This window comes from Hydractinia symbiolongicarpus, chromosome 11, assembly GCF_029227915.1.
Source record: "Hydractinia symbiolongicarpus strain clone_291-10 chromosome 11, HSymV2.1, whole genome shotgun sequence".
Classification (NCBI taxonomy): Eukaryota; Metazoa; Cnidaria; class Hydrozoa; order Anthoathecata; family Hydractiniidae; genus Hydractinia; species Hydractinia symbiolongicarpus.
In genome coordinates, this window is record NC_079885.1 from 11,942,450 (window position 1) to 11,957,366 (window position 14,917).

At 32.8% G+C, this 14,917-nt stretch overlaps 1 protein-coding gene across 2 annotated transcripts in view; it reads right to left on the minus strand.

Annotated features, from left to right (window-relative positions):
• Positions 1 to 14,917, minus strand: part of LOC130614649 (nuclear receptor-binding protein-like) — a 41,411-nt gene that overhangs the window by 17,337 nt on the left and 9,157 nt on the right. The window contains exons 4-13 of one of the 2 annotated variants that reach the window (XM_057436084.1): positions 9,530 to 9,589; positions 9,181 to 9,270; positions 8,757 to 8,797; positions 6,062 to 6,156; positions 5,493 to 5,573; positions 5,185 to 5,232; positions 3,792 to 3,856; positions 3,127 to 3,219; positions 640 to 723; positions 217 to 277 (exon numbers count right to left, since the gene is read on the minus strand). In XM_057436084.1, coding sequence (XP_057292067.1) covers positions 217 to 277; positions 640 to 723; positions 3,127 to 3,219; positions 3,792 to 3,856; positions 5,185 to 5,232; positions 5,493 to 5,573; positions 6,062 to 6,156; positions 8,757 to 8,797; positions 9,181 to 9,270; positions 9,530 to 9,589 — 718 coding nt within the window. Of the gene's footprint in view, positions 1 to 216; positions 278 to 639; positions 724 to 3,126; positions 3,220 to 3,791; positions 3,857 to 5,133; positions 5,233 to 5,492; positions 5,574 to 6,061; positions 6,157 to 8,756; positions 8,798 to 9,180; positions 9,271 to 9,529; positions 9,590 to 14,917 lie in introns of both variants that reach the window. The other variant, XM_057436083.1, reaches the window with a different exon arrangement.

The window sequence follows — 14,917 nt, forward strand, 5'->3', positions numbered from 1 at the left end:
AATTAAAAGCTGCTTTTGATAGTTTTTCAGAATGTTTTGTAATACTTAATGAAAATGTTCTTTTGAAGTTGACAACAAAGGCATTTTAGAATTTCAGGTTTCTCTTTTTCCAGGAATTCCTGGAAATTTAAAGTTACTATGTGTAAGACAATCACTGTTCAGTTAGATGCAAATTTGTGACCACAAATTATTTTACTTATTCGCTAAGGTACATACCAAAGTCATTTGAATCAGAATCTACCAACGCATGACCAGCCAATACTTTTAGAGTATAAACCTAAGAAATAACAAATGAATAATTCCAAGAAAAGATTTGGAATTTTAGCAAATATGAGAATATAAACACAAGATTTTTTTCATAACTTTCTAAACCTAAGAAAGGACAATATTTTTGAATAATTTTATAAAACTACAGACCATCTATCTTGTTTTGTTTCACTTTTTTTAAATAAAGTTTCCCAACCCAGCTGTTTCATCACTTCACTTTCTTAGTATTTCCAATATAACTTGTATAATACATAAAGAGTGGTAATTTCGTCATAAGTCAGTATAATGCTTTTAAAAATTAGAAGTGTCACAGAAAGGAAACAGTAATGCCATCTTTTTGATAAACTCCTACAAAAAGAATTTTAAACTTACCTCAAGCATAAGAGGGTGTTTTAGAAGTTCTCGAACAGATGGTCTATATAAAGGGTTTTTCTCTAAACATTTGCATATGAAGTCCTAAAAAAATGGAGAACACAACAAATCTCACACACTATAGTAAGAGTTAAGAAAAACACTATAACAGTGTTGTGAAGATTGGGTAAGGGATGGGCTGATGCATGCAAAATAAAGCAATGATCAGTAACAGTGTCATAAGGAGTGTGACAGATATTGGTAGGTTACTAGGTAAAGCCTGGCAGAAAAGTTTGGGTGGTAATTCTATTTGTCAAGATTAAGGCTTTATAACTATGTGTATGATCAGTACCAAACACCTCCAACATTTATTATGCACCTTACTTGTATTAAAAATGGAATCTACTATTTTTTTTGCCTAGTCTTAAATTCGTGCAATTCAAACTTGTGCATGCAAAAGTGGAGGTTTTAACTCCTAATAATTACTAATTAGTCTGCCAGCATAAACTTTAAGAATGACAACCAGTTATAAGAGGTTAAAAATATCTCTCGGTCACTATGGTCATTGTTATCATTTCCGTTTACGGTCAGCAATTTGGAAGTCAAATAGATTCAACTTTGTTCACCATGGTCGCCGAACAGAACTCCAGAAGAAAATATAGTACTGAGTCACTTTTTTATGTAGAAGCTTAAACCAACAGCTACACTTTCTGGAACAATTTTTTTAAACACCTTGAAGACCAAGATTTTTTTCCAATCAAGCTCTTTGCCTTATCTGTCAACTGTTCTTTAAATAAGTCAGCAATGAAAACCCTTTTTTTCCTTCCCTCTCTTTATTTTTATTTCTGACATATAACGGATCTAGACTTTTTATGTGTGTATTGTTGAATTTCTCTGGAAATTTGATCTCAGGCTGACAACAGTCACTTCAACTTGATCGATGATCTGTGTGTGTAACAAAAATACCAGAAAAAGGGGTCACTTCAACTTGATTGATGATCTGCATGTGTAACAAAAATACCAGAAAAAAGGGTAATTTGGAAGGTTCTTGTTATTTATAAATAGTCAGCTGAAATCGGCATTGACAAATATTAATCATTCTTTTTTCGGCTCTGCATTACTTCTTTAATAGCCTGGTGAAATGAGAAACCTATCTCTTTTCGAAAAAAAGGAGGCACATGGTGCTTTGCTGTTAATGCTCACCATTTGGTAAAGTCAATTCTTTCAAAATTGATTGACACCATGTAATTCTAAGTGTTCACTTCCATGATTTTCTTTCAAACAATCCCAATGAGAATGTTGTAGTTGATGGCACTTCTGACTTGCCTAATATTTTATCTGCCGAACTTTACAATTTAACTCTGGTGGAATAACAGTTTTTCTGCCACTATACTATTTTGGAAGTTCTTGAGTTCTTCATTTTCAACTTTAACTTTTTATACTTCTTGATCGTATCTCATACCGTTGACTCAGGAATGCCAAATTTCCATGCTGCACGTCATCTCCATGCACAATATCCCATTTGCCAATTTAAACTTTTTATATATCTGTATACTTAAATTTTGGCTCAAGTTGCTCAGCAACTGTTTTTAACCACATCCTTCAACTTGTTTTGTGCATATTCCGAAACTTTGTTTAACCTTTTTAAAACACTTAAAAGACTTTTAAAGGAATGCGTTGTAGAAAGACAATCAAGAACTATGGAAGAAATTTAAAATTTAATCTGCAATGCAAGAGTCATTTTTTTGTGCACAACAAAGGCTTCTTTTTGTAAAACTGAGAGAAATTTTATAGGTTCTGTTTGATTGAAATATTATGCATATGCCTTCTATTGTGATTGGAAGGAATGTAAAAAAATTGCTGTGTTTTAAATTCTAGTCTAGGAACACCAGATGATGTCACACTCGTGATTTACTGTGCTTTAAGTTGGTTTCACTTTTTGTAAAATCAAAGAAAAAAAATTGAAAAAAATAAAAATTAAAACACTACTGAGACATATTCCTCAAGAATAAACCCAAGTTTATAAATATTTCCCAGAGTACAATGGTGAGCTTGATGCAATAGTACGCTCAACAAACATCAGTAGCAGTCCACAACCACAGGCTGTCTTGGTTGAAAAAGAAAAAGCTACCTAGGATATTTTTAAAAAGATAAAAGACTTTATTTTATACTTATCTCGTACCGAAAAAAAGACAGAAGAAGAAAAGAGAAAGATGAACTCTTTTAAACTTTTTAGATTGTAAGGTTAAGTTTAACTAGGAAATAATCATATTAGAATCTTCAACAATTTTATGTTCAATTTATAAGGCTAAATTTATAAGGCTAAAAAAGGCTTGAATTTACCAGTTTTGACTTTGCTTACCTAGGACCTGCACGAATTTACAGACTGCACAAACTTTAAAACCAGTAATGTATTCACTAGTCATTAGCCGGTAAAATAATCCATGAGAACCAACGGACGGACAGACAGATCAGATGGACAGCAATGTCATTTAGCTGCATATTTACCTGTTGATTTGGATCATCAAGATTTGTTATAGCTGTTTGTATCATCTCAGGTGTCACAGACGTTGTTGCTTCAGCCCATTGCAGAGTTGCCATCTAACAGATAAATAAACAAAAAATATTGTAATAACATTAAAAGAAAAGAAGCTTTCTAAATGTAGCTTCTTTTTAATATAGCAATCATCATCATCATTCTCCGTTTAACGTCCGTTTTCGATGCCAGCATAGGTTGAACAGGGTATATTAATGACCATCTTCCAAGCTGATCTAGACTGTGTTAGATCTAAACTCAACTTCCTCTGTATCAAGTCTGTCTTTTTAACTCCTGCCAAGTCTTTCTCGGTTTGCCTCTGGGCTTTTCCCCAGGAGCTATTAAGTCTCTACACTTTCTTACCCAATTATCCCCCCCCATTCTTTCGAAGTGTTCCATTCAATTCAATCTTCCTATCTGGATAACATCTTAAATTCTACGGATACTTAGCATAATACAACATATTAACCAAATCCATATAGAATAATAACAATAATAATCATTCCAAATTTTTCAGTTCAACTTTTTTATCATCAAAAAGTAATCTTCCATGTTTAATTGTTTATGGTAGCACTTATGATTTTTTTTAGTAACAATCACATGAGACATTACAGAAAAAACTATGCGCTGCACATACCTCCAGTGCAACAATCCCAAAAGAATATATATCAGCTGCACAGTTGACAGGTCGACCATTGACACCTGTTACAATAAAGAAAAAAAGATCCTATACAAAACACTAAAACAAAAGTATAAAAAATAGTTACTGTTACAACAAATAACAATATTATTTAGACCTAGAACGGTAATAAATTAAATAAAAACAACATTTCTATTATTTTAGGATTTTTATATTGATAAATATCAAAAATATTTATATCTCTTTTTTTAATATCTTATATATTTTTTTTTATGTATTTTTTTTATTTATGATTTTTATGAAAGTATTTATGGGGTTAAAGTGAAGCGACTCTTTTCGGATATTTTATGTGTGAGTATCGTACTTTAAGGCTCTTAGGATTTGTGTTGTTGCTATATTACATGATGTTCCAAAACATGCCAAATCGAAGGTAATTCCAAAATATAACACAATTTGAGGCCTAGGTCTGGTACTTTGATGTAAACAAAAACAGGTACGTGATAAATCACTCAAGAGCCTCCCTTTTTAGCCTTTTTGTATGCTTCCCTGCAAGAACAGGATGTTTAAATCCCAAACTTGCCTTAATAAAATAAAAAATTAAAGAAGGCATCCTAACTCAAAACCATGTATAGTTGGGGTTTTTTATGAAGTTTTAGCGCAAAACTAAACAAAAAATATACATACTGATAACAAAAGGAACTAAGATGTACCAAGGCCAGCTATAACTTTTATAAGGGTGTCATTTTGTGCTGTACTATTTTTGTATGCTTTGTTAGAAAAGGGAAATAAATCCAAATTTTTTCCCATTTCCAATTTTTTAAGAAGATTTTATCCCTATTCTAAAATCTATGTTGTTTATATTGCACAAGATTTTCATCCCTGTCAATTAGTAATTAAAGAATAGAATTATCAACCCTACATTGTTGATGGTGTTACAGATAAAAACTTTTAAGGAAAGGATAATTAAAGTAATTTTATATGTTCATAAAAAATTATATTGTAATGTAGTATCGAATACCAAACGACTTGTTGACACCTCGATTTAGTAGACTGCAAACAAAATGGCTGACAACCATTACGTCAGAATATTTTCGAAATGGCTGACAACCATTGCCTCAAAATATTTTCAAAAAGGCTGAAAACCATTGCCTCAGAATATTTTTAAAATGGCTGACAACCATTGTCTCAGAATATTTTTAACAACAAACAGGGTTGTACGGATGAATAATGATGCAAGTAATAAACCCTTTTTATAATTAATCATTAATAATAATAGCTTTAATGAACTGGTGTGTTAGTGGGTTAGTGTTAAGAAGTAAAAATGGTCTATTAAATTTACCCTCACTCCATTTAGCAGTCCCACAATGAGAGAATAATCTGCCACAGTTACCTTGCCCATAATCTTCAGATGATAGTGCAGAGAATAATGATTCACCATCTGAATAGAAAGAAAATATTCTTTAAATAATTTTAATTTATTCATGGATATGGTTTATATATTTTAGTTGCTTTTTAATTTTCAGACGAAAAAGGTTTTCTTCTTTAGCAGAAAATTATTATATTTTTAATAAACAATCTAAAATAACTTGCAATAACGAAAACATTAATTTAAATGTACAAATAAATATCAATGTTGAACAAGTCTTAATTTAACAATGGAAAAAAAAAATGGAATGTAGAGTGTGAAATATGTCTTACCATACTCTGGAGCAATAAAATGCATGTTTCTTCGTTGATGTTTATAAGTCTTTACATAATTATTTATAGCATCTGGAGCAACTATGTCATAAAAATTACACATCAACATCCAATAACATAATTGAAACAGTTTGAGATGACAGACATTTCACATCAGCAATTCTTCGCCGTATTGACAAAACATAAACTTATAAATATGAGTCTACTTTTATTATTAAAACAATAAACATTCATTAAACTGATAGAAAAGGGTTTGCATTACGAATAGCATAATAATTATTAATCAGAGCTACTTAATGGTAAGATTGACAGACAAAGGATACTATAATATAGGATACTATAACATAGAACATAAAAATTATAAAAATTAGTCATTTATTACTATTCTTCTTCTTCTTTAAATTTCTTACAAGATTTTTTTTAAATAAAGATGGAAATAATCATGTATCTTTGAGAAAACAATGAGATAATTAATTCAAATTAAGCATTTTTATAATTTTTTGGCCTATAAAATTAAAAAGAGCAGGAAAAGGGTTCTGTGTTCTATAAATAGAAAAAAAATCACCTACCAGTTCCAATTTTCATAAGGCCATTGTGTTGAATAAATATTGTGTCACAATTTAAATTGCCATGAACTATTGGAGGATCACATCCATGAAGATAACTATAATGTTGAAAAAAACATCAAATTTTAATTCTAAACAAAGTGCACTGCTAAGAGTAATACAAATTTGAAAATTTTAATAATTAGGTAAGTTTCTCTGTAGTACCCAAACTAGTTCAGAGTAAGTCAATAGTAGCTGCTAAAATAGCTATTAAAAAACAGTTAATGTCTGGAAAGACACTATAAGCAATCAAATGTGATAGTAAAAAGCTTAAATAATGATCATTATTTCAACATTTAGTCAAAATTAACATCCCTTGAAATTAGAATTTTTCTACGTCAGCAATAAAACTGCCGACGTGAAATACATTTCAACTGATTTGCGTTGGCATTTTTTTTGTAGTGAAATTTTCTAGCTGGAAATAACTTTCGTCATTCACCCTTTATTAGAGCTAGACCTCTCATAATTTTAATGCATCGGATGATGACAAATGGGAATGGATGAATGGGAATTGGCATACCTTCCGGATGTGTAATTCGTTAGTTTAATAGTTTACTGCCAACTGGCTTTTTATGTTTCGTGATGAACTGATTAGGCTAGGGCATTATTAGGTTGTATATTGCAGAAGTCGCCAGTGGCATGCTTCGAAAATGCTTGTCACCAGCACAGTTTAACATGAAGCAAAACTGTACAGGAGACTCAATTCTTAGAGTCTTCGCAGAACATCTCTTCTCACAAAACCAAGGGCCGGGCTGACTTATTGCCTGCTGTGTCGTGTGGGAGAAAGAACTACTGGACTTCTTTTTAATACGATATACAATCTTTTTGATTATTATTACTACACATATTTGATTTCCTCTTTTTAAAAAGACTTTTAAAACTCTATTCAACATGTTTTTTTTTGGTATTACATTACGAGAACATTCGTCCGAAAGCTGTATTAATGTACAGGACACCCAACCTCTCCCATGTTCTGGTTGTATTTAACTTGCATGGGTGCGCACTCTTCTTGCAGTGTTCTCTGTGACGATGAAGGTCGGACTGACTTGTGGCATGGTTCCAAATGGTTTTCGTCTTTTGTTTGAGTCTCAGTGTAATGCACTAGTTGAGCATAAGAGTGTCAGCATGAAGGAAAGGGGCCGACTTTAATGTTCTCTATACCTGACGTTCTCGTAATAACACCAACATTTTTGATCGTGGCATTCATAAGCTTTGTGATTTTGGTGGCGCTGAAGTCCAGCCTAAGGGTCTAACTTACAGAAAATCGAATGTAATTATTTTATACCGAAATTATTGTTATTTAAAAATTTCATAACAAAATTACGTCAACAATTTTTTTGCCAACGCAATTACGGTGTCTTCATATTTTACGTAGGCAATTATGTCGGCAGTGCCGAATGCCGACGCTAATTTTAAGGGCTGAATTAAACTGTATAAAGCTACTTGGCACATCACTAACATACTGCTGAAAGAAAATAACATTTGATCAGTGGTCCCCAGAACTTGCAGCAGCAGACAACCCACAACACTACGTGCAGCAATGTTAGTGAGGCATGCATATAGCTTATCAGAATAAATGTATACATAGAAGAATCTTTATCTACAGACTTATTGAACAAGTGTGATAATTCAAAAATACAGAGAATTATTAAGAGTTGCAGTTGTTGTCAGAGTTCAGATTGTATATAAAAAAGGACTTCTAGTTGAAAATATTATGTACAGTAGTCTATAAAAACTTTAAAGATCTATATGGAGTGATTTTCAGCTAACTGTTTGAATGAATGAATGTTTACACTTGTGGTTAAGAATCAATGTTTAAAAAGATTTCTTGATGGGTGTCAAAATATTAAGGATTAACTATAGTATTTTAATAAAAATTAGCAATGACGTAACGTTTAAATGGCCGATTAACAAACAAGACTTATTTTTTTAGGAGGAAAGAACAACTTATTTGGAAAGGCAAGTTTTAGCCTGGTTCAGTTAATTAGTGTATATATTATAAGAGAAAAAAAATTGCCAACAGAGTATGTATGTTTAATGTAACTTTTTGGCACCTGGTAGCCATTTAATTATTGGCAATTTTTTGCTGACGTGATATTTTATTTGCCTGCTTCTTTGCAATTGAAGAGCACTGACAAGAATTAGAAAGCCTGCTTAATGACAACCTGCTGCATACAATTTAAACTTGAAAATTTGACCTTGAAAACAATATCCTGACAACATATGTCAACAATGTGTAGAAATTTTCATAATATTATTGTTTAAAGTATAACTTTCCAAAATAAATTTTTTATTAGTGGAAATTAGGAAAAATTAAAAACCAGCATGTGTTTCTTTTTAGAAGTTTGGCACTTTTTGTTCTGATTTTCCCTAGTTAGTTGTTTATCATTATTGTCGTTTATTTTTTTTTGGTATTTTATGCTTTAATTTAGCAGCAACATTTTTCTTTATTATTCCTAGCAGAGTTAAAAATAATGTCTACTTGACAAAGATAACACTGTTCTCCAATTCCTAATACGTCTCAAAATAGTGTAATAACGTCAGTGATTGTAATGTCCAAAAAATATCTATTCAATGTATTTTTTTTAGAAGTTTTCTTGCTAAACATTGTGCTTTTATCCATATGACAGCTTTTAGACTAAAATTTAGGATACCTTACCTTAATGCTGATAATATCTGCTTGCACCATCGCTTCCAACCCTATCACAAAAAATAAAAACCAGCACATTAAATATCGCAATGCCTTATATATATCATATGTACATGTACATCAGAATAAATGTTATTGTTAAAAAACACACAACCTTCTAGAAAGGATGGACTAAATGCTTTTACTATTTGTCACTTAATTGGGTCAGAAAAACAATGCGAGGTAAAACAATTTATGCCTATCCAGTTAAGAATGGAAAAGATGTTGCAATCTTCCTGGTGTTTTGTTTGAAAAACTACAAGGCATAAGTTAATCAAATTAATTCTTTCCAAAAAGATAATGGGTTAAATAAAGCAGATATACAATTGTGCCAACAGTCATCAATGAAACCCTGTAGGTAACAACATTTGAAAGAAATTTAATACAAACTTACCTTAATGTTTAATGACTTGATATTTGCTTTGGTTTTTTTCAGAAATTGTCTCAATGAACCAGATGTCATATATTCTCCAATAAATATAAGCTAAATAAACAAGGGAGAAATGGCTATAGAGGAAACTGCAGTCTAAATTCTACATCATAAAATGCTATTGAGCAATTGAATTCTGACAATTTTTAATAATTTTTGACTATACTTATAGATTACAAAAAGTTGTAAAGTAAGGGCTTCTTGAATGAAGGATTCTTTAAAAACAATTCATAACTTCACTTTGAGATTTTATTATTTTTTCTGTTAAAGCAATGATTATCTAAAAACATGTGTTATTGTGTTAAAAACTTACCCGAGGATGTTCTCCTTTCAGATCGACCCAGTATTTATGAAACTTGACAATATTTGGATGCTAAAATGTTTCAAACTACAAAATTATAACATCACTCCATACAAATTTCTGTTTTTGCTTAAATGATCTTGCATAAATGTGTATTGCAGGGGCAGACTTAGATACACCAGACATGCCATTTGAAAATAATTGCATCAGACTGTGTACTTGGGTATTGGTTCGATACATTCTCAGTCTCTTACACCATACTCAGTCCAGTATTTGCATACATACAAATACTGGACTAAGGCAAGTTTACATGTAACATTTAGTGTTTGACTTAGCCTGGAGTGGGAGTAACCTTACCCATCATTTTAACATCTGTTTTCAAAGATAATGTTTGATTGCTTCCCTGCCTTTCACACACCCAAACCTTTGTACACAATGGATTAAGATACAGGTTAATAACCTTGTTAAATTATGCACATTAAGAGCCCTTGCTTTATATATAGATTTTTTCTTGTTTGAGAACAGTCCTTAAGAGTATTTTTTCAAGTTAACTGTTTAGCTTTAAGGAGTGGGATTATAAAAAATTGTAGTTTATCATTCTTGAAATATATTTTACAAAGTAAATTTCACTTTGGGATCCTCTCTAGGTAAACCAACCACCTTATTATTTATATTCATAAAAATACAAAATGCAAAATTCATAATAATGTGAGATTCATATTTTATATTTTTAAAAATAGAAATATGAATTTAGTAAACAACAAGTTTGTGTGCTCACTTTTCCATGATTCAAGTTTGTGTGCTCACTTTCCCGTGATTTAATTCTGTTTAATTTTCAATTTCATTTCCATTGCCTTGCAAAATTTTACCGTTTGTAACAGAAGTATTTAACATGAATAAAAACTTCAAGCAAGTGGCTATTGTGGCATGAAAGGGATTTAAAAAGACGATGACCCTTTATAACAAGCAGGTAAATGTGAGAAATATTTTTCACCAAAAGTAAAGAATACACATTAGTTAGGAAAGATGGTTCATACAAAGTTTTTAAATTGGGGTAATCTGTACCAAAGAGACAAACACAAGGCCATATGAAGCAAAAACATTGCCGTAATTTGTTCTAATTGAGGAAAACACGGTCGTATGAAGCCAAGCGATAAGAATCTTAGAAATTGTCAAATATCAGCCGCTTCTATTTTTAATTCGTATTTTTAAAACAATAAAATTCCGTACTTCGTACTTTTAAAAATATGAGTTTTAAAAACCGTATTTCGTATTTTCAAAAAATACGGAATTCGTATCTAACAATACACGTATTTTAAAATACGAATTTCGTAATTTTAAAAATACGAAATTATTAAAGTATTTTTAAATAAGCAGTTCGTATTAAAAAATACGTATTTCTAAAAATATGCATTCTAAAAATACGCTGTGATTGAAAATTCAAAAACATAAAAAAAGTAATGTTTGATTAGGAAGATCTTATCTCCGAGATCTTATCATTTTTGAAATGAAAAGATTTTAATCATATAGGAATCATTTCATTATTTTTTTACATCAGTTCATAATTGTATTATAAACAAATTAAATGTTTTATAATTTTTTCATGAAACGATTATATAATTTACTATGAAAAAGGAAACAATTTTGAAACGATTTTGTAAAAAAAAGTTTGAAAAGATTTGATACGATTGTCAAAACATCAAAAGTAATACGATGTTGAAGGTGTATGAGGCATTATTGAAACAAATTTTGAAGTGAATAGATTAATTAAAAACCAATTAAACTTGTGAAATATAAACTTGGCTTTTCTTTCAAAAGTTGACGTATTTTATAAAATGACAAAAAAACATATATATAAGTTCTAAAGTTGCCTAATTTCACTCTAAAATGATGAGAAAACGTCCCTGCGAAGCTTTAAATTTTCCATGCATCATTCTACAAAGACGAGAAAACGTCCCTGTGAAGCTCTAAAGTTGCCGTATTTCATTTTAAAGTGGTAAAAAAACTTAACATAACATTTTAAAAAATACGAAATTCTATTTTTAAAAATAGAATTTTGTATTTTCTATTTTTAAAAACAGAATTTCGTATTTTCAATTTTTTAAAAAATATGAAATTTATATTTCGTATTTTGCAAAAATATAAAAAACGAATTGCGTATTTTTAAAAATAGAATTCATGGGTGAAGGGTCTCCTTAAGAGACAAGAGAGGAGTTGAACGTCCTCCACCATACCTTAGTTTAAAGGGGCGATTGTGGAAGTCCCATGAAATGCCACATAGTGATGGTGTCACTTTAAAAAACACCCAGTCCGGTCTGTGAACGGTTGGCGCTAGGAAGGGCATCCAGCTGTAAAACAATGCCAAAACTCTTTATTAATGGCCGTAAGAATAGTTAATCAGACAAACTGCGTAAACGGGGCTGGAACTCTAAGGAGTGAAGGTGTCGCGCACGGTAGGACAGATGTCAGATGTGAGCATCGTCAGACCGTTACCCAGCTATCACATCACAAGGTGAATAACACTAGGTTGAGGATGGCTAGTGTAAATGTTGGTACTCTGAGAGGTAGAGCAGGTGAAGTAGTTGAAATGTTAGAACGTAGATCTGTTGACATGTGTTGTGTTCAGGAAGTTAGGTGGAGAGGAGCTTCAGTGAGATTTGTGGAAGGTAGGAAGGCAAGGTATAAGCTTTTTTGGATTGGTAATAGTGATGGATATGGAGGAGTTGGCATATTCGTTGCAGAGAAGTGGGTAGAAAAAGTAATAGATGTTATGCGTGTTAATAGTCGTATTATAGTGATAAAGTTTTTGATAGGTAATAGGATTGTCACTTTTTTGTCAGTTTATGCTCCACAGTGTGGACTCAGTGAGGAAGATAAAGATAAGTTTTATGATGAGTTAATAGCAGTCACATCAAAGTTTGGAGACACTGAACTTGTCATGGTGGGCGGCGACTTTAATGGTCATGTTGGGAAGTCATCTGAAGGTTATAGAGGTGTGCATGGAGGCTATGGATTTGGGAGCAGAAATAAGGAAGGGGAGAGATTGCTTGAGTTTGGAATGGCAACGGACATGGTGGTTTGCAACACATCATTCAGTAAGAGACAGAGTAGGCTGATAACATATGAGTCAGGTGGTTGTAAGACACAGATAGATTACTTTTTGGTTAGAAAGTCAGACAAGAAAGTGGTGAAGGACGTGAAAGTTATATCGGGGGAAGAGTGTGTTTCCCAGCATAGGTTGCTGGTTTGTGATATTATCTTGAAGAGTGTCAGAGAAGCCAAGGGAAAGTACAGGCCCCGTTGAAAAGTCTGGAAGCTGAAGGAAGAGATTGTAGCAAGACAATTTAGTGCAAAAGTTCAGCAGTTAGCCTACAATAGTCAATGTGATAGTGACAATGTTGAAAGTACTTGGACTACTTTGAAGAATTGTCTTCTAGAAGCTTCTGATGATACCTGTGGGTGGACGAAAGGACCGGCTAGACATAGACAGACCTGGTGGTGGAATAATGAGGTTGACCAGTGTATAAAGGAAAAGAGGAAACTTTGGAAAGAGTGGAAGTCAGGTGGTAGTAAAAATATTTACTTAGAAGCTAAGCGTCGAGCTCGTACAGCAGTGTATAAGGCAAAATCAGAAGCAGAGAGAAACAGATTTGCAGATGTGTTAAGAAGGGAAGACCAGCGCAATGAGGTATTCAAGATAGCAAAGCAAATGAAGAAGACTAATCAAGATATTGTAGGTGAGAAGTGTATACGTAATGATGAAGGTGTTTTGGCTAGCACAGAGGAGGAGAAAAGGGTAGCTTGGAAGAATCATTATCAGAGGTTGCTTAACACTGAGTTTGATTGGGACGAGGGTAATTTGTCTGATGATGATGTCGTAGAAGGGCCAGCCATGCAGATCAAGACAGAATGGGTAGTGGAGGCTATTAGGAAAATGAAGATTGGCAAGGCTGCAGGAGTATCAGGTATTGTTGCAGAGATGGTAAAAGCATCTGGATATATTGGAGTTAAGCTTATTACAAGTCTTGCTAACCAGATTATAAAGGATGGTGCTATTCCGAGTGAGTGGCAGTCGAGTGTAATAGTGAATTGTTTCAAGGGCAAGGGTGATGCATTAGAAAGGGGTAACTATAGAGGTTTAAAGTTGGTTGATCAAGTAATGAAAGTTATTGAAAGAGTGATTGATAAGTTACTTAGAGAAAGAATTGATATAGATAAGATGCAATTTGGTTTTGTTCCAGGGCGTGGCACTACAGATGCAATATTTTTACTCAGACAGCTTCAGGAAAAGTATTTAGGAAAGAAAAAGAATCTCTATTTTGCCTTTGTAGATTTAGAGAAAGCTTTTGATAGAGTGCCACGTAAAGTTATTTGGTGGGCTATGAGAAAATTAGGTGTGGATGAGTGGCTAGTTACGATGGTTCAGTCTATGTACAGCAATGCTAGAAGTCGCGTCAGGATTAACGATTCACTTAGTGATGAATTTAGTGTAAATGTTGGTGTACATCAGGGTTCTGTACTTAGTCCTTTGTTGTTTATTCTAGTCTTAGAAGCGCTGTCGATGGAGTTCAGAACAGGTTGCCCATGGGAGTTATTGTATGCAGATGATTTGGTTCTCATAGCAGAGTCGATGGAAGAATTAGTTGAAAAGTTTGAGAAGTGGAAGAAAGGACTAGAAGAAAAAGGGCTGAAGGTAAACACAGCAAAGTCTAAAGTCATGATAAGTAGCATTGCAGCCAAGTGTGACCTTGTAGTTGGAAAGTGGCCTTGTGGAGTTTGCAGGAAAGGGGTTGGTAGTAACTCAATTTTTTGTCAGACTTGCAAGCATTGGGTACATAAGAAGTGCAGTAGTATTAGTGGAAGGTTAAGAGCTGGCATACAGTTTGTATGCAAGCGTTGCAAAGGTGAGATTATAGAGAATGAAGTATTTCCAGCTTTAATGATGTACAACAGTGGCTCGTTAGAGATAGTTAAGAACTTCTGTTACTTAGGTGATATGTTGGGCAGTGAAGGGGGTGTTGGAAGAAGTGTTACTTGCAGGATAGGTTCTGCTTGGAAAAAGTTTAGAGAGTTACTTCCTTTATTGACTAGCAGAGTCCTGTCAATTGAGGTAAAAGGTAGGTTGTATGAGGCCTGTGTAAGAAGTGTTATGTTGTACGGTAGTGAGACATGGGCAGTAAAGCAGGAAGATCTTGACCGTTTAGAAAGGAATGATATGAGAATGGTTAGGTGGATGTGTAATGCCAGTCTGAGAGACAGAAAGAGTTCAGATGAGCTAAGAAGCAGGCTAAGTCTCTGTAGAATTAAAGATGTTATCCAGATAAGAAGATTGAATTGGCTGGGGCACTTGGAAAGAATGGAGGAGGATAATTGGGTAAGAAAGTGTAGAGACTTGATAGT